The sequence below is a fragment of the Perca flavescens genome, chromosome 20 (genome assembly GCF_004354835.1).
Source record: "Perca flavescens isolate YP-PL-M2 chromosome 20, PFLA_1.0, whole genome shotgun sequence".
Classification (NCBI taxonomy): domain Eukaryota; kingdom Metazoa; phylum Chordata; class Actinopteri; order Perciformes; family Percidae; genus Perca; species Perca flavescens.
Genome location: NC_041350.1, coordinates 21959199 through 21982822, shown reverse-complemented (window position 1 = coordinate 21982822; position 23624 = coordinate 21959199). Strand labels below are relative to the sequence as shown.

At 43.1% G+C, this 23624-nt stretch overlaps 1 protein-coding gene across 1 annotated transcript in view; it reads right to left on the bottom strand.

The window, feature by feature from the left end:
* The window catches only part of ppp2r3a (protein phosphatase 2, regulatory subunit B'', alpha), a 61573-nt gene that overhangs the window by 11764 nt on the left and 26185 nt on the right, over window positions 1–23624 (bottom strand). The window contains exon 2 of the mRNA XM_028565650.1: window positions 12321–15907. Coding sequence (XP_028421451.1) covers window positions 12321–15065 — 2745 coding nt within the window. The 5' untranslated portion in view covers window positions 15066–15907. The remainder of the gene's footprint in view (window positions 1–12320; window positions 15908–23624) is intronic.

Below are 23624 nucleotides of genomic sequence, written 5' to 3'. Positions count from 1 at the left end.
GCAAATTAAAAAATGTAGTATTTGTGGTCAAAGTTTTTATACATAAGGCAAGCCTTTGGTACACTCATGGTGAATTTGCATATATGGTAATAGCTACTTAAAAGAGAGTATAAATAGTTGAGTGTACACATGGCTAATACAACATCCACCATCTGCCACGAAGCACTGAGTCTGCCCTTTCCCCCAGCCATGCCAGATCAGGCCAGGACCCATTCAGAGCCAAGCAACACCAACCTGGAGCCTGACAGTGCAAGAGGGGATCCCTCAGGACAGTCAGGCATGACCTATTTTAAACTTGTCCAGCTAAAATCCCTCCAAGACTAAGACACTACACTAAATGTCTGCCATATAACCGTTTAAACATAATGTATATCAATGCTTGCCGCTGACTGTCAAAGAAAAGGAAACTGTCAATTTCAGAATCTGTTGGTGCAGTAAACACAGATTCCACTGCGGTTGTGTTTCAGAGCAGCAAAGATGGAGAGTCAAGTGCCCTCTAGTGCTATACTGGGCTTCATGAGCATAGATCTCATTAAACAGAGGGATATATTTAAGTAGAAATTTTATATCACTGCTGTTGGATGAAAACTTTTCAGGAACTAAGGAAACAGGTTGTCACACTTCTTGGGGTCATGAAGAATTTAGGGCCTTAAAAAAAAACTAAATTAAATTAAAATTATGAGCTTTTCCCACATCAACAATACACGTAACTTTCATGCTGGTCCAGTGTGTACTTTTCGACATCCTAAATATGTTCTTGTTCTATCTGTAATAGCTGGTACACACCAACCAGACGGCCGACCCTCGGCAGAAAAGCCAGTCGAAATGATCAGTCGGGTCCCCGAGGTCCAAAAAGCTGCCTTGGAACACACTGAGGCGACACCGACTTGAGAAACGTAATACGTCTCCATAGCAGCAGGCGGCACTACTCTGTATCGTTGCCCAAGAAATGAAAACCGGCAGCTGATTGGACGAACGTGTCACATGTGCTTGTTTTCTCCGGAAATTCAAAGCCAGACTGTCATGGCGGCTCGTTCAGAATACGATCTCATATTGTACTAAAATAGTTCACTGAAACATGTTTCTGAAAACATTTTAAGCGAGAAATAGGCTATGCAGTTGCTGAATCTGTCTTCATTTCAGCTCAACAAAGGTCAGTTTAAAAGATTTTCGTAAGATTTTGATAGACTCTAGTCACTCTCATTTTGCTCGCCATTTCCGGGTGAGTCCCAACTGCCCTGCTTCCGACCAAACATGTCAGGTCGGCCAAAATGAACGCCGACAGCCCCCGGGACACACCGAACAGTTTCGAGTCACTGACCTCGCCAGATTGTCCAACGGACGATTTTCGGCCCTGTGTGTCCCGTCCTTTACTGGAACTCCTGCTTTTCTACTATATTACGATGGTGTTTCATCCACTGGAGTCCCTGTTCTTGCTGTCCCCATTTTTCAGTATGTATGTCATCACTTTGTAAACATTTAATGTCTCTGCATCACTGACAACATGGTGTGTTAATAACATATGAGCAACAACTCTCTCACGCTAGACATGTAGAACGTGTCCATGTGTGTGACTGACTTTCCACAAAAAAATAAATGAGTCACCTTGGCTTTTAGGGTAAATCCTCTTAGCTCCCTGTACGCCCTACTGAATTCTTTGGAACAACTGGACTCTGTACTGAAGCCAAGGTCATATACCAATCCCACACACTTACAATGATACACATTGTCTTCTCTCTGGCCACTTCTCACCTCCATGCTGCAGGGGGAAACATTATACAATCGCTATCTCTTGTCTATCAACATATGAGCACAATAAAGTTGTATCGTATCGTATCGTACGATGCGCCATCTCAACAGCCTTTCGGGTCATGTTGAATCCCTCACCCCTCCCTTTTCTTCTCTCTCTCGCTCTCTCCCTGTCTCTGCTGCTCAGTGTGATCACTAAAAATTAGTTCCCATCACCTCCTCTGCACTGCCTCATCAACTGTAGCGATGCACTTGTGATATCATAAATCTCTGTAAAAGAGATACGTGTGTGTGTGTGTGTGTGTGTGTGTGTGTGTGTGTGTGTGTGTGTGTGTAAAGGGAGCCAGAACACATGCCATTGGGCAGCTGTGTGCTCTTTTCCTCTCTGACTGACAGTCGGTGTAACCCTGCACTCTCAAAAAAAGCCTCTGTGTGGTCCTAAAACAAGCCCTGTTAATGAACCTCGAGTGTTAAACTTCACTCCACCTTTTAATATATTTGTCCCTTAAGCTGGCACGACAGCGGAATTAATTAAACGGCTAATGTACCAAGATGTAAGGACTGTGAGGATGTTGTGGGAACCAACTCCTTTAAAGATTCTTAGATGTTCCACTACAGTATGTGGGACAGTAGCTGCAGCCTGCTCAAGTGACAGAAAAGCAACTCTTGGGACAAACTGTTCCCAAAGGGAGGGACACATGCGGTCAGCAGTGATGTGTGGGACAGACACAGTTAGCAACTAGTAGCTTGGAAGCTAAAGAGGCACATATTTCCCTCAGGAGTTGGTGGAGACCAAAACAAAGCTAAAAGGAAGTGAAAATTGGGCTTAAATTCATCAGGTGTTCAACACAACTCCAAATTAATGCTAATGTTGCTCTGTGTCTGCCACGTATGTTTGCGGTGTCAACTTTATACGGTAATAATATGTCAATGTTGTGTTTACAGCTTGCTACGCTGTCTCCAATTGACCGCAAAAAATAATTATTACTGTTTTAATGACAATTTAAAGTACACATACAATCGAAAAAAAAAAAATGAAACTTTTAAATGTGCAGCCCATTTTCTTATTTCCCTACTGTTCAGACAGATTAAGCATTAAGGTAAAGGCCATGATCCAAATTAACAGGTCTTTAAAGCAACACTATGTAACTTTTAGCCCTACAGGTTGTCTCATTGGAACTACAGCTATAGCTAAGTTACATAGTGTTGCTTTAAATGCTAAATAAGAACTACATCTACATTACTGTTATCTGATATTGGCATCGCCTGTATTTTGCGATCCATTGAGAAACACAAATGCTTCAAAATTCAAACTGTTCAATTATATGATTTTTTTTGTATTTCTATTAAAAAATAAATACTGAAACAGCATGTGATTGGACACAATGACAATTTCGATGCCATTGTTCTTATCTTTTAATTAGCAAGTTGAGCAACATATAAATGCCCCAAAATGAATGTATTCCTTTTAAGATGCTTGCTTAAGGAGGAGAAGAAGAGGGATGTGGGTGTGTGTTGAGTGAGTGTTATGTCTGCAAGTACTTTCCTCCACCCACGACACAGACCTAAACCAACCCCACTGCTACAAGAACAGGTGAGTCAGCAGCCTTCACGGCATTGATCAAATACATGCATTATGGGAAGAGTGGAGGGACCGAAGCAGAGGATCAGTTGTTCTCCAACAACTGTCGCTTTCGTCCAACTGTTAAATACACACTAGACGTGCACACATGCCCTCCTAAAGAGTTTAATTAGCACACAAGCATTGATACACATGTCTAAGTTGGCAGGCAATTCATTTGTGTGAGTGTGAGTGGCTGTGTGTGGGTGTGTATGTATGCCTGGATGGATTCAGCGAACAGCAACTGCTTCTTCCAGTATTTCAGAGAAGTTGAATAGTGTGAACATAACAACTTCCTAAACACACACACACCTGCTTTGTAAAATTGGCTGTCTGCTGTGTGTAAAATTATCTGTGTAAATATAGCAACCGATTTCATGTTTATTTCTGTTTCAGGCACCAGGCAGAATTCACCCATATATACATTGATGCACATGTGACAACACACGCATACACACCTCTTGGTAGAGTTATGACCAGGCATTTAATTGGACAATCACATTAAGCTTGTTACTGTCCTTTATTGTTTAATTTTCCAATTTACAAACTTAATACAATTTTTTTTTTGCGATTAATCGATTACATATTTGGTCTATAAAATGTCAGAAAATGGTAAAAAAAATAAATAAAAATGTTTTTCAAAGCCAAAGATGCCCATGAAGTCGTGTTTTGTCCACAACTCAAAGATAGAGGAGAGAAGAAACTAGAAAATCTTCACATTTAAGAAACTGGAATCAGCAAATTTTTACTTTTATATTATAAAAAATGACTCAAACTGATTCATCGATTATCAAAATAGTTGCCGATTAATTTGATAGTTGACAACTAATCAATTAATCGTTTAAGCTTTGCAGCTCTAAAATATTAAAATTCAATTATTCAAATATATTGTATATTTATTTGTTTGTCCACTGAGTATAGGCTAGGTTTATGAATATTTTCTTTATAAGAAGATAACTGTAATAATTACTGCACTGCCAAGTGCATATTATTATTTATGCAATTTATTTATGTCAGCTTTATATTTTTGTCATTTTTAAAACTTGCAGTGAAACCAACTGCCCACTGGGATAAACCAAGTTTAAACTTGAACCTGATATCATGGAAATAGGAAACTCTTCCTCCCCATTTCTGTGATTATAAACAGACTCACTTTGGACTGGGCCTGCCAAATGCCATCTCCATGGCGATAACTCTTTCCCTGGATTGAGTGGTGGGTGGAATGCTCCCAGGGTTACCGTGCCAACAGCAGGAAACGCAGTTCACATTGCAGCTCTATTCTTTATTCCCAGTCTGACTTCCTCTCAAGACACACACACACACACACACACACACACACACACACACACACACACACACACACACACACACACACACACAAAGTTGCCTTGGGAACCTCCTCTCTAAACGTCCGAGAATAAACAGAGTTCAAGTGCTGCCTCCATGATAGATGAAGTAACTCCGTGCATGTCACGGTCTACCTCACATCCGAATCAGAGAAGGACAACATGGGAACAGTTGAAGACACAGACTGCTGTAGCTATCTGAGCGGAGGCAGAGGCTGCCTTGTAATAAAAATGTCACAAGCTCAAGTACCACAGCAGCCAATGGCCCAGTTTTGAAAATACAAAAAATATGTCATAATATATCTGCTATTTTTATTTTACATCAGCGCATAACACGAACAGATACTCACCAGTTGGTTTGGGTTGAACAACTACAACAACTAGAACATTTCTGCATTCTGTGACTCCATTAGAGCATTATCTGTAGCTCTATTTATAAAATCAATGTTGTGATTTTTGGAAGGATGCAATTTCTAAGCCATTATACTAGCTGACTGAGGCTCATGTATTGCTAATACAACATTCTACTGTTGATGGTTGGTGAATGGTAAGAATTTTACTCTTTTTACTTTAACTACTGTGGATTATATGTATTTGTACTAAATTAATCACCGTGTCATACTTCATATGGGGACTTAAAGGAATAGTTCAACATTTTGGGAAATACTTTTTTTTACTTTCTGGCAAAGTTGGATAACCAGCAGCATTTTGCCTAGCATAGCATAAAGGATGGAAACAGCTAGCCTGTCCAACAATAACAAAATCTACCTACAGACACCTCTAAAAACTGTGTAAAAACAATAGTTTACAGTTGTGCGGGGGGTATGAGCAGATGCCAAGCAACCAGCGGAGACTCCAGGAAGTAAGTTTTCACGGTTTACTGCTTTGCAGTTTTGCGGATTTGTCAACATACACCCCAACACCGATATATCAGTGACAAACTGATATTGTCCGACAATATCGGCCTGCCAGGCTCTACCCCATATGCAATCCCACAGTATGTCATTCTGAATAACTGTATCTCATAAAGCGTAAAAAATTAATCTGAAATGTTATTCCAATAGAGCTGCCTCAATAATCACAGGAGGAAAGGCCTCATTCTATAAAAAAAGATTCATAGAAATTTTTACTTCCCTGCCTAAACAGCTCAGTGAATTACCTCCCTCTGTGGGAACAGCAGCCTGTAAACAAGTACTCTTTAATAACAACAAACTCCAAGCCTTCGACGGGCAGCTTGGCTTTTTTATATTTAACAACGCTATTAGGGCAGGTTTTGCATTACCTTCCCATGGCTATCTTAAGATTTAGAGAAAGTGAGCTAATCCTACATCAGCAATAGCGATGAGCCTCAGCCTGGAGCTGCAGCGAGAGAGCTGTCACTAGTGTGCAGTAAGCGACTTCACACAGCCAATGGCAGAGCAGATCAGCTCCTGTTTCCTCTCTTTTACAGATAGAAGTGTAAAGATAGACAGGAATGTCAGGAGGGAGAAATGTGTCAGCATATAGAAGTAGCCACTGCACAAGCCATTGCACTTTTTGCTGCAGCCCTGCGATGATAATAATAACACATCTTAATATGAGACGGTTATATAGAACTGAAGAATGTGCCTAAGAACAAACTAGCTAGAAGCTAGCTGAAAGTATGTTGCTTAAGTAATGATCGTACCCTACAGACCATGCACCAAACACACCACCTTAATATCCCTTTGCCATGCACATTTAGCCACATTTTACCAGTAAAAATATAATTCAAGCATACAACATGAGACAATAGCCTCTAGAAACACTTCTCTTTGACCTAGATAAGTATTTCATCTTGCACCACTCCCAAAAGTCATAAAGTCACACTCATAATGTCACAATCATGGCATTGGATTGTGTTGTTGTTTTTTCTGCCGGTAAAAAATGTATAGAAATGGAAGAACCTGGCAAATATTTGTGAAATCAAACTGATTCTAAACGAAAGTTTGTGACACACTAGTTCACAAATCATCCTGTAGATGGAGCTATAGATCCTCTTGAAAACAAAAAGAAGAAGTGAGGTTGGCCTACAAGCCAACACATTACCCTATGGTACAGTAGGGGCTCAAAGTCGCTAGAGGGTAGCAGCTCTCTGCTTGTATAATCTGTCTGATGCTCAAGCCTAACAGGTAAGCCTGGATCTGACAGGAGATGCTGGTTTCTGCTGTCTTTGATCCTGTTGGCCTCAGCTCCCTCATCTCATGTTATTCAAGGCCAAAAAGCCTGAAATCACCTTGGCTGACAAAGTGAGAGGTTTGTATGATGAAAACCATATGCTTCTAGATCACCAAAGTGGGAACAACAGCTTTAAATATAATTCTTATACAAAGAACTTTAAACAAAAGTAAACTGATATATCATTAGTGACAAACTACAAGAGGTGCAACAACTCAGTTGTACTTTAAAAAAGTAAAACTTTTTGTGCATTAAATTTAGGACACAGGCAGAGTAAATCCTGATGTGCTTGTCCGGATTAACTGGGGAGAGAAATTTAGCACTGAGGCAGTTTTCTGGAGAAAACCTCCGGCCCAGTTTGGGTGGTGCTGGGTAAAGGGTGAGTTCAAAGGGAAATGATAAACAGGGAGACTGTAGGGAGATGGGTGGGAGGGTGGTTGACACCCAAGTTTCTACCGAGTCATAATGTTCTGGATCATTGGCAAACTATTTCACATGGAAAACACACACACACACACACACACACACACGCCACACCCACATTAACACAGTCAGTATTCTAAAATGAACCTAAAACACATCCAGTCTGTGGGGAAACCCCGCATCAGCCAATCCGATTGCACAACTGATATTCTGGGGAAGGGGAGTCCTATCAGCTACCTACTGCTTACAAACATGTTGTGGTGGTTTCCATGGTGACACAGAGGGATGCTCAAAGAATTCAGCAGCAATACTTCCCACTGAGCTAAAAACTTTTCAGATGTAAAAGTGACATGCAGGCTTGCATGTGTGTGTGCACATACAAGCATCTGTGCAAGTGTACACACTCCAACAAAGCACACTGCAATGGGAACAGCAGTTGGATGCTATCCCAGCCTGCACCGGGAGTGGTGAATAATGATGTCATTTGCTTTAAAGTGCCGTGTGTGTGTGTGTGTGTGTGTGTGTGTGTGTGTGTGTGTGTGTGTGTGTGTGTGTGTGTGTGTGTGTGTGTGTGTGTGTGTCCATGTGTCCGTCCGTGTGTGTCTATGTGTGTGCAAACATCTCCCTGCCAAACGTGTAAAGTTAATGAACTCCACCACTTCTCAGTGTGTGTGTGTGTGTGTGTGTGTGTGTGTGTGTGTCAAAGGGCTGGGTGGTGAATATTCCATTGTCCAGGCTAACCTTGGATGGTATGAACTGTATTGGAAAAGTCCTCTCACACAGCAACCAAGGCCCCCCGTCCGGGATTGCATTTTGTGTGTGTGTGTGTGTGTGTGTGTGTGTGTGTGTGTGTGTGTGTGTGTGTGTGTGTGTGTGTGTGTGTGTGTGTGTGTGTGTAAATTAATGCATTCATCTGTGTGCTCGTGCACCTAGGTTGAAACAGGCGTTTTTCCCCGCTTGGCGGAGGTTCCCACTGTGACCTTATTTCCTGTGGAAGCAGCCGAGGAATGATGTCATCCTCCACCGACCCAAAGTCAACAACTGTACGCTGCAGGCCCCCATCCCCCCTCACTAACTCCATCCCCCTCTCCCAGCACCACAAGTCTCCCTCTCATCTCCGTTCTTTTTCTAAGCCTGTTCCTCTTCTTCTCTAACTCCCTATGAATTCCTCTTTTCTCAAAGCCAACTTCTCAGATGACAAAAAAACCTCTCCCTCCTGCGGTCTCACACAGACATTCATTCATTTAGCTTTCCTGTCTTCCTGTTATTTCCTTTCTATTGCCACAATTTTCTTTATCGCCCCTATCTTTTATTCAAGGGTCCCTGTGCCAAAAAATAACAGGTTTCTGTCTAAAAGGTCAACAGTTCCTTTCCTCAGCTCTTCCCTTCCTCGACAACAAGCTGAGATATGCCGAATTGCCCTTTAGCAGCATTTATCTCCTAAACACTTTAATGAAGGCACTGACCCACGTAAGAGGAAGATTGCATGAGAAAATAAGAGAACTGTATGACTATGAAACAGGTTTCTCGACAAACTAATTCTACTTTCATTAAGTAAATTGTATATCTTCTCTGACCAGGCAGAGTACAAAGCACAGATGCGGACTTTCTATTTCACCTTGTTTCTGGGTTGGCTGTAATTTCTTTCTGGTTTTGAGGTTTGCCGAGTTTCAATGGGGCTCATAAGGACTCGAGAAAAGTTACTTTGTGTGTTGCAGTCTTACTAGGAGACAAAACTGTATGTTGCTTATTTGTTTTTACAAAAAAGTCTGCCTCTACTAAAGGAAAATTAATTCCACTGACAGATTTCAATTTGGCAATGGGCTTGTTAGCAGTTAGGGGGAGACTCTTCAGCACATCCTAACTCAAGCTGTAACTGACCGGCACTATTCTAGCCTGGCAACACATCCACAGCAGTTGGCAAAAACACTCAAATCAGCAGAGGGTTAATTAAGCCATCAGAATGGCAGCTCTGGATGCAGCCAGGAGTGTACGTGTGTCTGTAAATCATGTCACCATTGGTTGTATTGTTACAACCCCACTGAAACAAAAATATACAGGTCCGATGCAGGTGCAGGGAAATGTGATCTCAAATATCACTTCTTATATTTGCCAAAAACAGAGGGAAAGAGAAAGACAGACCAACTGCCACCGGAAGGCCATTGAACTCAAGTACCACTAGCAGATTAAGTTGACTCTACTCCAAGCATCACTGCTGCCACGTCTCCCCGCTCGGAGTTTGACTGTTGTGGCCTTGCCTCTGATTTATATAAGATGGCTTCCTCGTCACCATGGAGATTAATGGGTGTGTTCTGACAGGTGGAGAAAGCCCTGTATTAGTCTGTCAGCAGCAGAATCAACAATAAACACACGCACGCACGCACAGAGATGAAGATGCTACCGCCTGTGGCCAATGTCATCCCAAAGGGCTTAGCAGAGCTCCCCATCAAAGCCATGGCAATGCCAAGGGAAACACAGCTACAAATCTCCACTGTGTAGTGTGTAAGTAGTTGTGCATGAGAATGCAAGGGCATTTTCTCACTTGTGTGTGAGGGGGGCTTGGCTTGTTCATCGTTTGATTGGCAGTTTAATGGGCAACTGAGGCAGGAGGCGGGGTTGGCGTTGAGGAATATTAGCATAATTCCCAGAGTGCCAGAGTAGGTATTGGGTGTCAGAGAGCTATTCCCAAACTCAGCTGTGACCCACAGTAGCAATGGGTCAACTTACCCCCAGGCCAACACACACACACACACACACACACACACACACACACACACACACTTGGTCAAGCACACATTCATTCAAATGGGAATCATCTGAATACACTTGTATGCATATACACATGCATGAACACATATGTAAATGCACACACATGAACATGAACACCTGGACATATAAGAAAGCCTGGATGCACACACAACACACAAACAAACATGCACACCATCTCACACACACACACACACACAGGTCCATTTACACTGTGGCGACAGTGAGTCTGTTAGCAGGATGCCATAGTACAGAGGGGTGGACAGATTTAGGTCTCCCTCACACCTAGCTCTGCCAGGGGTGGAGGGGATACCGTTAACACTCAGTGTGCCAACAGATGCCCCCCACACTCTACCCCACCCTTCTCCCCCCCTCCTGCTGTGCTCCAATCAGCACCTTTCATTGGGTTGCTCTACCCTCCACACAGCAACAACTGTTATTCAACGCTCCCAAAATAACACAGCGGCCAATCACAGGGCGGGAAAAGAAATGGTGGTCAACGTAGGCTGACTCCTTGAACTGCAGGTGAAGTAAAGGACACTAAGAGGAAAAACAAAAGGAACAGAGATGCAGGAAAGAGAGAAAAGCGTAGAGAGAAAACATGATAGATGCAAGGGTGACAATAAATAACAAAAAAGCAGAGAAGCAAAAAAACAAAAAAAGAGAGGAAGTAGGGATGGATAGGCAGCAGAGGACGGAGGAGGACTAAGATTGCGTAATGATGTGTTCAGTTGCTGGCTGATCTGTTCTGACTGTGGCAGCTGCCATGGTAACCTCATAAATAGGTGGCCTACATATCAGCAGGGCATAAGGTTACACAGCTAAGTGAATAAACACACACAAACAGCAGTGGGAGGCTGGTGAGGAGAGAGATGATGGAAGAGCAAAAAATTGCAAATTAGCAAAGGAGAAAAAAAAAAGTAAGTGAGACAGTAATGATTTGATGCTCTGTGTCAGTGTAAATGTGTTTGTCACAGATAATTACCTAAATCCACAATGTGCTGTTGAACACCCACAACAGAGACAAGCTGAGGTAACCCCCCTTTCTAAGTTTATTCACAACTTTGTCAGTGTGTTATGCACACTAATTCACACACACACACGCTCCAATTGACTTAGCCGCTCCCTCCCTCGAGCACAACCCTAAATTACCTTAAAATATTCCCCAGGGTGGAAAGGAGAGCCAACGCACACACACACACACACACACACACACACACACACACACACACACACACACACACACACACACACACACACACACACACACACACACACACACACACACACACACACACACACACACACACACACACACACACACACACACACACACACGAAAAGTCAACAGAGAGCCACTCCTAACACAATGAGCTGTTCGGTTCCATGATTCAAAGCACCAGCTTTTCTATTCAAGCCCAGATAGTATCGGAGTGTTCATCGCAGCTAATGAATACTATTCATCACGGCCCATCAATTACAGTGGCATCGACCCCGTTTTGTCACAGCGATAAAATCCTTGCCTGGGTGTTTAATATGACTGTATTGAATGTATTGAAAGCAAGAGAAGCTTTCTTTCAAATGGTTTATTCTCTGTCAATCACTCTGTTTCTTGGTTCCTGTGTGCCGTCACTTAGTCAGCAGACTGCCTGTCTATTTGCTTCTCACACCATGGCAACAGTAACATTTGAAATACATATTTAGATGATGTTGCTATGTATTATGATCCAAACTCTTGATTAATATGATCAGTTTATTACTACTACAGTGAATGTGAGTAGTTAATTTAAAGCTACACAGCATGCAAATATCCTCCAAAATGACAAAATGGGACTTGAATAAAGAAAAAGTGTCCCACCTCTGCAGATATCTGCTTTAACTAAGACACTGATTTGCAATAAATTTGTATGGTGCTATAAAAGAAAGTTGGACTCAATAATGATTTTTTTTTTCAACAGACACAAAGAATAATAATTCAGGCCTGAGATTTGCAGTTTGCTGACAATACATGATTAACATCCCTGAAATTCCTATGCCCCATTTCATAGATGAGTTTTAAATGTAAATTTAAATGTGCACACTAAAGTCTCATGTGTTGTGTTGATAAAACGGTTATAGTGTGAAACTGTAATGTTCAGTGATGTTCAGTTTCACTCTGGCTTTCCATAAGCTTGTGCATTTGTCAGTAGTTTTAATTTGAAGGTGTGCCTTTGACTTACTCTGATCACCTCTGGAGTCTGCTGGATGAGGAGGGTTGAACCAGTGTCTCTCACAGCAGCAGGGTCGCCCACAGCAACGGAGGCATCTCTTGTGGTTTCCACAATTGGGATGGCTACAGGGGCTAGAGCTTCAGGTGCAGCCACAGGTGTAGGTTCAGCTGAATGAGCAGGGATTGTTGTAGGATCGGTGTCACCTGTAGAGGCATCTGGAACTTTATCTGTAGCCTCAGTAATAGGCTCAGGTATGGGTGTAGGCAGAGGTTTAGGGGCAGCTTCAGGTGTAGATTTAGGTGCGGCTTCGGATGTAGCATTGCATGCAGTTTCAGATACTGCAGTTATAGACGTCGGTGCAGGTGAAACTGCCGGTGCATTTGCCAGGTAATGTTTTGGCGGTATAGCTGGGATTTGTGCAGCTGTATTTGTGTGCATAGATGGAGCAGTGGGAGCAGCTGGTGGGCTTGTGCACTCCAGAGGGGTATCAGCCCTACCAGTGCTGGCCAGTGTATCCTGCAGGAGTCTCATCACCTCCCGCTCCTTTCCACTCTTCCTCTCAGCACTTCCTGTGCTCCCAGCCCCAGAATCCACCAGCTCCTGGGCAAAACTCTCAATGCTCTCCAGGATCCTCAGCAGCAGTGCCCCATCCTCCTCCTCTCCCACCACAGCTTCACTGTTCTCTCCCTGGGGAGGAGTGAGACTCTGGGGAGTCCTGGAGGTAGGGCCATTCATGGCTAGGTGGTTGGCTGGCTTCTGGACTTGGGACTGGGCCATTTTAGTAAGGGCCTCACTGGAAGTGATTCCTTCTCTCTTCCTGGTTTTGGCTGGAAGAGGAGGTTCAGTGTTTTTGGGGTGGCTCATACTCTGAGACAGATTCTCCAAGTCCATCAGCAGCTTGTCAATGTCATCATTCCTGTGCGCGGCAGCTTTGGGTGCTGAGACTGTTAGTGAGGCAGAAGAAGGCCAAGTAGGGCTGTAGCCAGCGCTGGCCGGCAATGTATTTGAAGAGTTATGGAGTGTGTGTGGATGGGACAGGTGCATGTGTTGACCCAATGTTATCCCATTATTGTTCTGGGTTGTGTTCACCCCTCTGGTTGGAGTGTGAGTCTGTTGCGGGATTAGTTCCGATGTCTTTCCCACATCTGCTTCCTCCTCCTCAATATAAAGAGCTTCCATGGGGGATGCTGGTGGAGTGTGTGTATAAGGTGGGGTCGGGGAGATACAAAGAGGGGAAGGAGAGTGTGTTGGAGTGGAGCTGGATGGAGTGCATGCCATAGATGGGGGGGAGAGTGTGTGTTGTGTGATAGAAGAAGGATGTGGATGTTTTAGTCCATTGGTAAGTAGAGTGGTTCTGGAAGGGGAACTTTGGACTGGTTTGTTATGGATGGATTCTGATTTCAAAGAAGATGAGGAGGAAGATGAAACAGAGGATGGAGTAGACAATGCAGAATGAGGAACAGTCTTTGGGATGGGAGGTGACAACACCACATCCTCATAGCGAGGAGGTTGCTCATTGCCAAATATTGGAGAGTACGGTCCTTGCTGGATGGAGTGAAGAGTGTTGACCAGCTCAGCCAGATCGCTGTGCCCGCTTCCATGCGCACCCTGACCCCCCTGCCCACTGCCTCCCAAACTTCCAATTCCCTCCAGCTCCAGAGGTAATCTCTTCAAATAGGAGCTGAGTCGGGTCATCACAGCCCGATATACACTTTCAGGACTGGCTCCTCCGTCCTCTGGCCCTCCACCAGCTTTGTGTCTGATGCACTGCTTAATGATGTCGGTGCATTTCTTTAAGTCTTCAGAACATTTGAGCAGGATGTCAAGGCAGGCACGGATGTCCTCCCCGCCTGCTCCACCAGTGCCCGCCTCCGCTCTTGTCTTCTCCAGCAGACGGGCAATCAGGTTCTCCTCTCCCAGGGTGTTGCGGTACAGGGAGGCCACTGTGTTCAGACTTTGGTCCAAAGACCCAATACTCGATAGGCTGCTTGTTGATCCACCACTCACTTTGGTGATGGCCGACAAGATGGCTGTGCTGCCCTTTACCTTTGTCTCCTCCAGGCCTGCTACCTTCCCTGGCACAAATGGTGGCAGGTTCTCATCATTGGATGTACCCGTGCCATTTGTCATGCCATTAGCAGTTCCGTTTGTGGTGATGTTGGAGCTGAAGTGGCCGTAGATGATCTCCAGGTCGGTGGAGCGGCGGCTGAGAGAGTCAGGACGGACTTTACGACCTTTTCGGAAGGTGACGTGGCTGGAGGAAGAGAGGCGGAGCTTGTCAAAAGAAAACTCTTTGAGCTTACCGCTGGCCAGGTTGATGGCCTCTTCGGTGATGTCCTTCAGACTGCTAGAGGAGCTCAGGTTCCCACTTGATCCTCCGCCACTGGGGGCCTTTTTACCGCGCCATGTGGGGCTGTCCTCCCCTAAAGACAAATTGCCACTGCTGTCCGCCCTCTCTATACCACCATTATAACTAGCATCCATGGTAACTGTCATTTTACCATGGTTGGAAAGTTGTTGAGTGGTGATGTTATGGGAGTGTATGAGTGAGCTGTTTGGGTCACTGTATGCAGCTTCAGCAGCTAGCAGCTCGGAACAGGTGCCGCGGTGAGCGACAGTACAGTCTAGTCCCTGGGACAGCGCCCCACATGGCCCTGAGCAGTAGTGCACAGCATGGGAGTGAGTGCGCCGGTCCACTACCACACTGTTGTAGCAGCTCACACTGCTCACCACTACACGATAGGCTGCTGCCATGGTTACCAATGTCCTTCAGGGCATAGAAGGGGCAAAATAATATCCAAGTGTAAAACAAAAACAATACAGCTTTAACATAAAAAAATGGATGGATTAGAATGTTATGTTAAAACTCCTTCAGTTGAGAGAGAGAAAAAGTAGCTGAAAAAATGCGTCTTTCAACCGCATGGTGACAGTTTTCAGAGACATGCCACTACAGTAATTAAAACAAAAAAATGCCAATTAACAACGGAAAAGAAATGTCTACAAACACGACTTCCAAAAGGTAATATCCTTTCATGCTTGCACCTGAAAGAGTTTTAAAAGGGTTTCACTCCTCTTCCAGAGGAATAGAGAAGGCAGAATTCCTCGTCTGAGAGCTTTGGGCCTCTTAATAACAGCTGTAAGGTTCCTCCTCTCTCCACAGGCAACCTTCTTCGTTTCCTCTCCAGCAGCAGCTCATTAGCCACTAATGACAGCTGTGGAGGATGGCGGCAACGAAAGATCCAGCTGGGGTATCACCCATCTCTCCAAAGAAGCAGCCCCACGGGCCTAATCAGAGGCCAGCGAGGCCTTAACATTGCCCCATCCAAGGCTCATCCCCCTGAGCTAGGAGATGTAGGAAGAATCACTTTATCTCACTCTATAGTTTCTGAACTGCTGACGGAGCAGCGGAGAACTGTTCGCTGACTCCAACGCAGCTGCAGAGTAGCAGGGGACCGACCACAGATGGCCGACTGCCTCTTTTCTTTCTGTGCGTGCCTTTCTGGATCTGTCAGTCCCGTACTCACTCTCGCCCCTTCCGTCTCCCGCTGTTGGCCATGTGTCACAGAGAGTGTGTGTTTCTGACCGGAGGACACCACCTGTGAGTCAGCAGAGAAGTGGGGGGGGGGGGTGAAGAGAGAGAGTGCAAAAGAGTAGAAAGAAACACACAGGAAGAGAAAGTTAATCATTAAGACAGTTATCAAGAAGTGGATAATTGTGAACGTGAGTGCATACGAGTGCATGTTTGTGCATTTATGGAGTTGTGTATGAGCACATGAGACACTCTCCTTTTAGCTATCATCAAGATTGCCGCTGAAAAGAGGGCTTAATCATCAAAAAACATCAACCTCAAATACACATACATGTGGAGAAGTCAGAGATCATTGGTGGCTCAGTTGAGAACAGGAATCCTTCCCCTTGCCCTTGAAATGGGTGGATTCAAAAACATCCAAGAAGATAAAAGGTTGCGCGAACTATGTGAACAAGGAGAAGTTGACAACGAATCACATTTTCTTTTGTATTGTCCGTATTATGATGAGCTTATTATGAAGAACATCGATCTTACATGAAATGTCTGTCCAAAATCCTGAAATGTTCCGGTGCACAAATGATGACCAATTGGAGTGGTTGTTTTAATTGAATATTTATAAGTTGGCGACTTTTGTTTCTAAGGTTTGGCAAAAGAAAAAAGACTAGAAGGTTTATTTGTTTAGGGTATGTGGTTACTTTGGCATCTGGTACTTTGTCCTAGGTAATGGTGTCTTGTAAGCCCATATGGGCTGGGCATATTTTATTGTATGCATGACACAATAATAAAAACATATTCATTCATTCATTCATTCATTCATTCATACAGATCAAAATGAGGGGAGGAAGGAAGATGCAGAAGTGTGGAAGGTTAAACAAGGCAAAGTAGAAAAAAAGATGTCACTCCCTCTCACATCACAGCCGAGCTACAGAGTTGTCTCCGACTCCGCTGAGAAATCACGACTCAGTAAAAGAGAGGCCGGTGTGTAGGAAGGAGAAAACACCTGTTGCTTTCCATTACTGTTTTTTTTTGCTCCAGCGCAAATTCTATATTAAGTTTAAAAAAGATGTGTTTTTCTGGTCCATTATGTTTTATTCTATTCGGTGTCATTCTATTCAACTTCCAGTGCTTTAGAAGAAACAAAAAGCGCTGTCTCAAACACAAACTTCAATTTTGATCATTTTTAGCTTGGGATTTCAAGCTTTTTTTAAATGACACCTTTAAATCAGAGGCAGCTTTGTACAGTAAAGGAAGTCAAGCAGTATATAAATACCAGTAACATGCCACATACCAGGAACTAACAGAGCCCGACTAGGTAAACACATTGTGCAGTAAACCTTGAATCACTCTCACCCTCTCTTTTATGTCTTTCTGTCATTCTCTCTCCCCCTCTTTCAATTACTTTTGGTTTCAGTCTTCAATTGCACCAACTTATTTTTCTCCTTCTCCCTCTGTTTTCCCTCCCCCTCCACAGGAGCAATGCATTCCTCAGAGAAACTGTGCCCTCCTACACATGCATGCCCATATGTACTGTATATACACTTATACTTTAACTGTAATACAGCGGTGAGACAGCACCACTATAGCCACAACCACACACATGCAATCTAACCTCAGGCTTAATCTCAACTACACAAACATACTTTGCATTTACAGAAACTGTCAGGGTATGAAAGACTTCTTTAATGTACAAATTTTAATTTCTAAAAGAAAACAGAAAAGTAAAATCTGGAGAAGCCAAGGTCTTGTACTGTGCTCAAATAATAGATTTTAAGAATTGTTCAAGCATTATGAAAACCCTGCCAACATAGGCACACAGCTCATAGTTTATATAAGTTCAGAACTGCATACCTGAGGGATGCAGGATTTTCAGAATAACCACGGGAAGAAAGAACAACACTGAGAGGTTATTACAACTTAGACTGAGAGTGCGGACATATGATCTGTTGTGGGTTCTCGGGGGAATTATGGAGCCGGAGTTTCCTACTTTAAAAGTGTGAAAAAGAGCAACTGGGAAGAGGGGGGGAGGAATGATTGGTGGGCTTGTGGGTGGGGGAGAGCGGTTGGCAAGGTGGGGATGGGGGTTTGTGGCACCTGGAAAAACAACTATTAAAGAGCTATATGGAAAAAAACAGGCGGTCACCTCATCTTTCTGTCTCGCTTTCTCTCTCCTTTCTCTCCACACAAACACAACAGCTGGATGCTGCGGAATCAGTGTCTCGAGCAGGAAATTACACTTCCTGGTAAGCTGCACTTGAAATCTGGACAGACAGTTAGAAATAGACTATTATAGGATAGTAATTGCACACACCCACACAACATGCACACAAATGTGTCTACTCACACTTCTTCCTCTTTGCTGCTTAATAACTGTGTGTATATCTTTGTAAACGACAGCTTCCCAAAGTGATATGGAGCATGTAAACAAACGCCACTGGTGTTGCTAACACTGAACAACCTCCACACACGTGCATGCGCATACACCCACTCACGAATGCCTGCACATGCCACACTGACACATATTACAGAAAAAGATGATTCACTAGTGCACACACGCACACAAACACATTCTATGGTGTCTTTTCAAGCCTTGCTGTGATTTAGTGGCAGTAGTGTTTTTTTCTGGATATTTTATGGGCAAATTAGCTGAGAATGCGTGGAGGTATCAGCGTTCAGTTTAATATCAACAAGCCAAAGCTTAAAGCTGAAAACGGGAGTGTCTTTAGACATGAAAAATGTGGGTTTATTTTTTAAGAAATCTGACAAAAAAAATAATGTTTGTTAACTATTATAACCCTAAACCTATTAACTTCATATCGCAATATGTTTATTTAATTTCTAAATGAAGATACAGATTTATATCAGATTGACTGAGTACAGTGAAGGTTATGTCTTAGCTTTATGTGAAGTTTTGACAAAAGGCACCAAAATGCAAGTTGCAGCGGAATCCGTCCCCTTTATCCTTTGCATCCTCCACTTCCTGTTTCTTTTATTGCTCTGTCTTTCTGGATGGATTCAAAAGCAGAACGAGAAGAGAGTAGAGGAGGCAGATCGTGTTCCCGGAGGTTATTTGTGACAATCTTTTCCGTCTCTCCTTCCCATCCTCTCATTCTCTCCCTTCTTTTCCCCTCCGTCCCTCCCTCCCTTCTTTCTCCTCCAATCAAAAAAAAAAAATCTTTCCTTCAATGTGACCTTCACCAGGAAACACTAAATCACCAGAGGCCATTTCTGTCACAACCTCCACTCCAGCCTTGAGCATGTGTGTGTGTGTGTGTGTGTGTGTGTGTGTGTGTGTGTGTGTGTGTGTGTGTGTGTGTGTGTGTGTGTGTGTGTGTGTGTGTGTGTGTGTACATGAGCAAATGTGCACAAAAAGAGGTTGTGTGCTTTGTTGTTTTGCTGTGTGTGAGTGCGTGGGGGGCCTCAGAGGGTAAGTGGGTCTTTGTGAAGAAAAAAGCCAAAATAGGAACCCCAAACATACCCCCAGGAAGAGAGGACAGGTCTATACTAGCCCACTCGCACACAAACACACACACAGCTTGATGCACCACCTCAATGTTGCTACTGAGATTGCACACAGAGAACAGATAGCTCCGATATGCCATGCAAATACTAAACAGAACCAAGGGAGAAACTAAACTAGTGGCTCTGTGGGTATTGACTTCTGCCCTACAGTGAGGGACAAAAGTAGTAACAAAAGTAGGATTACTGGGCTTTGTGCAACATGACTCTGCTCTGAGAAACACACATACTTATAAGGAAATGCGTATAAACACATGCAAACTCTGTACTACAATGTGCAGTTTTTATATTATTTTAAAATATTATTATTATAAGTGTGTAAAAAGACAGCTTCCTTTCTTCCATCCATCTATCCTTTCTGCCTTTACTTGTTATTCTTTCTCTCACTTTCCCCTCTCCCACACTCTGATCTTAAGAAATGTCCAACAAACTAACTGCAGTTCTGACCCACTTCTCTGCTTCTTTCTGTAATCCTCATATGAATTATTTACTCTGTACACACACACGCACACACACACACACACACACACACACACACACACACACACACACACACACACACACACACACACACACACACACACACACACACACACACACACACACACACACACACACACACACACACACACACACACACACACACACACACACACACACACACTTTATAGGCTGAGATGGCACAAGAGTTCTACAACTCCAAATGCTATTCCAGCAGTTCCTCCAGCACACAGGGCTGTGTGAAATAGCTCACCACCTCATTAGGAACAAAACCCAAACCCAAAGGACTACAGGTCACACAGACACAGTATATATCCCCTAAGGGAAGGAGTGGAGGGCAGAGAAGAGGATGTTTTTTGTGCTTCCTAGCAGATGAGGAAATCAGTGACTCACATCTTTTCTTATCCTTAAATGTTTCCTGGATAAAAAAGCTTGGCCTTATAAGGCTAACACAGCCTTGATCACCCACATACACACAGACGCACAAACACACAGTTATTTTGAGTTGGCTCATCAGCTGAGCATCAATCAACTGTCTGGAAAGACACTCTGGCTGACAGCTCTGTCCTCGTACGACACGGTCACGCTTTCACAATTACCATCATTTTCTGCTGCAGAGAAAGTCAGGCTAGGAAACAAGGGGGTAAGATGGCTTGTCTGGCAATCAGACCGTCCAAAATGGAAAGAAGAGACAGAATTGTTTTACTTACTGCAGGTGAAAAAAAAAAAAAGGATCCTAAAGTTACTCAGCTCAAGAGAAAAATACTTAAAATTACAGCAGGGAATTTAAACAAACCACGTCTTCACAACACTTTTGAATACTACTATCATCTCCTCCCAATCTTCTTTTCTTTTTTATCCTTACTTTCTTTCTTGAGGAGGAGAGCTGGAGTTTTGGGGGCCTGGATTACAAAAAAAAGCCCCGCCTGGTCCCTCACAGAGATAAACAGGGAGCTGCTTTGCAAACCAGACATCTGTACACGGACCTAAACACAGGCAGGAGAACAATCAGGGGGATATCTGACGCAATTAAGGATCAAGGGACAGTTAAGGTGTCTGTGTTCATAAGCCCTCAAGCAAGAAATATTAAATATGTTTGTTTGGATTTTACAAACCGTATGCATAAAATAACCATTCTTAACAATGGATGAGGAATATCCCTAAAATGTAAAAAGCATATGTTTGTTATCAAACCTTTAAGACCAAATATGTAGAGGCATGAGGGTTTGTGTGTTTGTGTGTGTGTGTGTGTGTGTGTGAGTGTGTGTGTTTCTCCCATTATCTCTGCCAGTTGTTTGGATGAGACAGAGGCTGCTGAGAGCACAAATGACTGCACTCTGGAGACACACACACTAGGGGTGTTGAAATTAATCATTGCATCGATGCATCGCGATGCGGACCTAGACAATTCTGCATCGATGCAGTGACAGACCAGAATCTATTATAGCCTACTGATGTTACTTGTTGATTTTTCAGGCGATGCTTTTTTGTGTTTTTGCCTTTTGTCTGCTGTGTTTCGACTCCGCTACATTCAGAAAGTGTTTTTTTTAAAGCAGATACAATACAAAGGGGAGTTCATATACTGTACAAGTACAGACTGCTTGAATGTGTTGATGAAAACCATGTGTAGCAATAAATAATAATATTGAGGAGGGGACGCATCGTGATGCATTGGGACACATCGGGATATTGAATCAATTTGACTTGTTGACAGGATAATCGTAATTGAATTGAATCGTAAGACCACACACACACACACACACACACACACACACACACACACACACACACACACACACACACACACACACACACACACACACACACACACACACACACACACACACACACACACACACACACACACACACACACACACACACACACACACACACACACACACACACACACACACACACACACACGTCAGGGCTGAACAGGACTAAGCTGAATGCAGGCAGGTCCAGGCCTATAGGGCAGTTTTATAAAATCACTGTAGAGGAATTTTTCATGCAAACAGGGAGAGGGAACACGGGACAAAGAGAGTACTGATTTATGTTTGTATAGTTGGTATTGATCTTAATGTTATGACAGAAATTGATTAATCTGTTTTCTATCACTTTTCCCAACGAGGCAACAAAGTTGAATGGTCTTTGTAGGTCAATGCAGCAGTGAAGGCATTTCTGCTTCTATAGGCAGAACAGATGAAAATAGCGTAAAACTGAACAACCAGGGCATTACAAATGTTACAGTATACAGACCAAACTAAAAAGATGTGTGAAGTAGATTCCACTGTACGTGGATAAATGATAACATCAAGTTATCGTGCCGCCCTAGCTCCAATAATCCTGACTATTTTTTATTTTAGTGTTTAACTAATGTTGACCATGATTAGCATTGCTATCTATGTGGGGGAAACCATTAGCAGAGAGACAACAACAGGGTATTTTCCTATAATTTAGAGAAGGTCTTGCAGTACATGATCCTTGAAGTGCTCATATTATGTTAATTTTCAGGTTCATAATTGTATTTAGAGGTTGTACCAGAATAGGTTTATGTGGTTTAATTTTCAGAAAACACCATATTTTTTTGTATTGCACACTGCTGCAGCTCCTCTTTTCACCCAGTGTGTTAAGCTCTCTGTTTTAGCTACAGAGTGAGACATCTCACTTCTGTACCATCTTTGTTGGGAGTCACACATGCGCAGTAAGTACTGCTAGCTAGTCAGTTGCAGAGTATGAGGAAGTGCCACACTAGCAGCTAGGCGAGCATTATAACCTGTGTAACAAAGTGAACCACGTTTGTCTCTGAAGTTTGGAGAAGTTTGTGAACAGTGTTTTCTGTTGATATGGTAAGTCCCTTTGGGGTGGACTTTGGAATTTTTCACTTTGTAAACCTATAAATGCACAAAAGGATATATAACACTATAAAGGAAAGGGGAAAAGCCAAAAAGAATAATATGAGCACTTTAAGACATCAATTTAGAGCTGCAACAATTATTTGGTTAAAATTATAGGAAGATATTTGGTAAAGTAAAAATGGCAATTGGCAGCTTGTATAATAATTTGATGCTTTTCTTTGTTATACATCACAGTAAGCTGAATGTTTTGGGAGTTTTAAACTATTGGTAGAACAAAACAAGCTATCTGAACACATCCCATTGGGCTGTGGTAAACTATAACGGGCAATTGTTCACCATTTTCTGACATTATTATACAAAAATGATTCAATTAATTGAAAATATAATCCTTAGTTGCATCTCTTCATTAATAGCGCTAGTTAAGGAAATTGTGCCTGCATTAGCTGACTGGCATCAGCTGCTTCATTCATACGCAGTTATTTAGCTGTTTGGCTAACCGCTGACTAGTAACGTCCAATCATATTCATGCAGGTGTACAGAGGGGCCATTGTAACCTGACACTTCACATGGAGCTATTATACAGTATTACTATTACACATTACCCCAATCTCGTCCTTATGAGGAAAATATTTGTCATTGTTGAGTTAATGAAGACTTGATTTTCATAAAAGGGGAGATTTGTTGTCACACACACACACACACACACACACACACACACACACACACACACACACACACACACACACACACACACACACACACACACACACACACACACCCTGCTGTTCCACTGCAGAGGGCAGAAGAAACATGCCGTAAATATACAACACTGTAGGCCACATGAGACGATGATGAAAGCTGGCATCTGCCTTAAAAACATTCAAACCTGCACTACGCACTCACATAC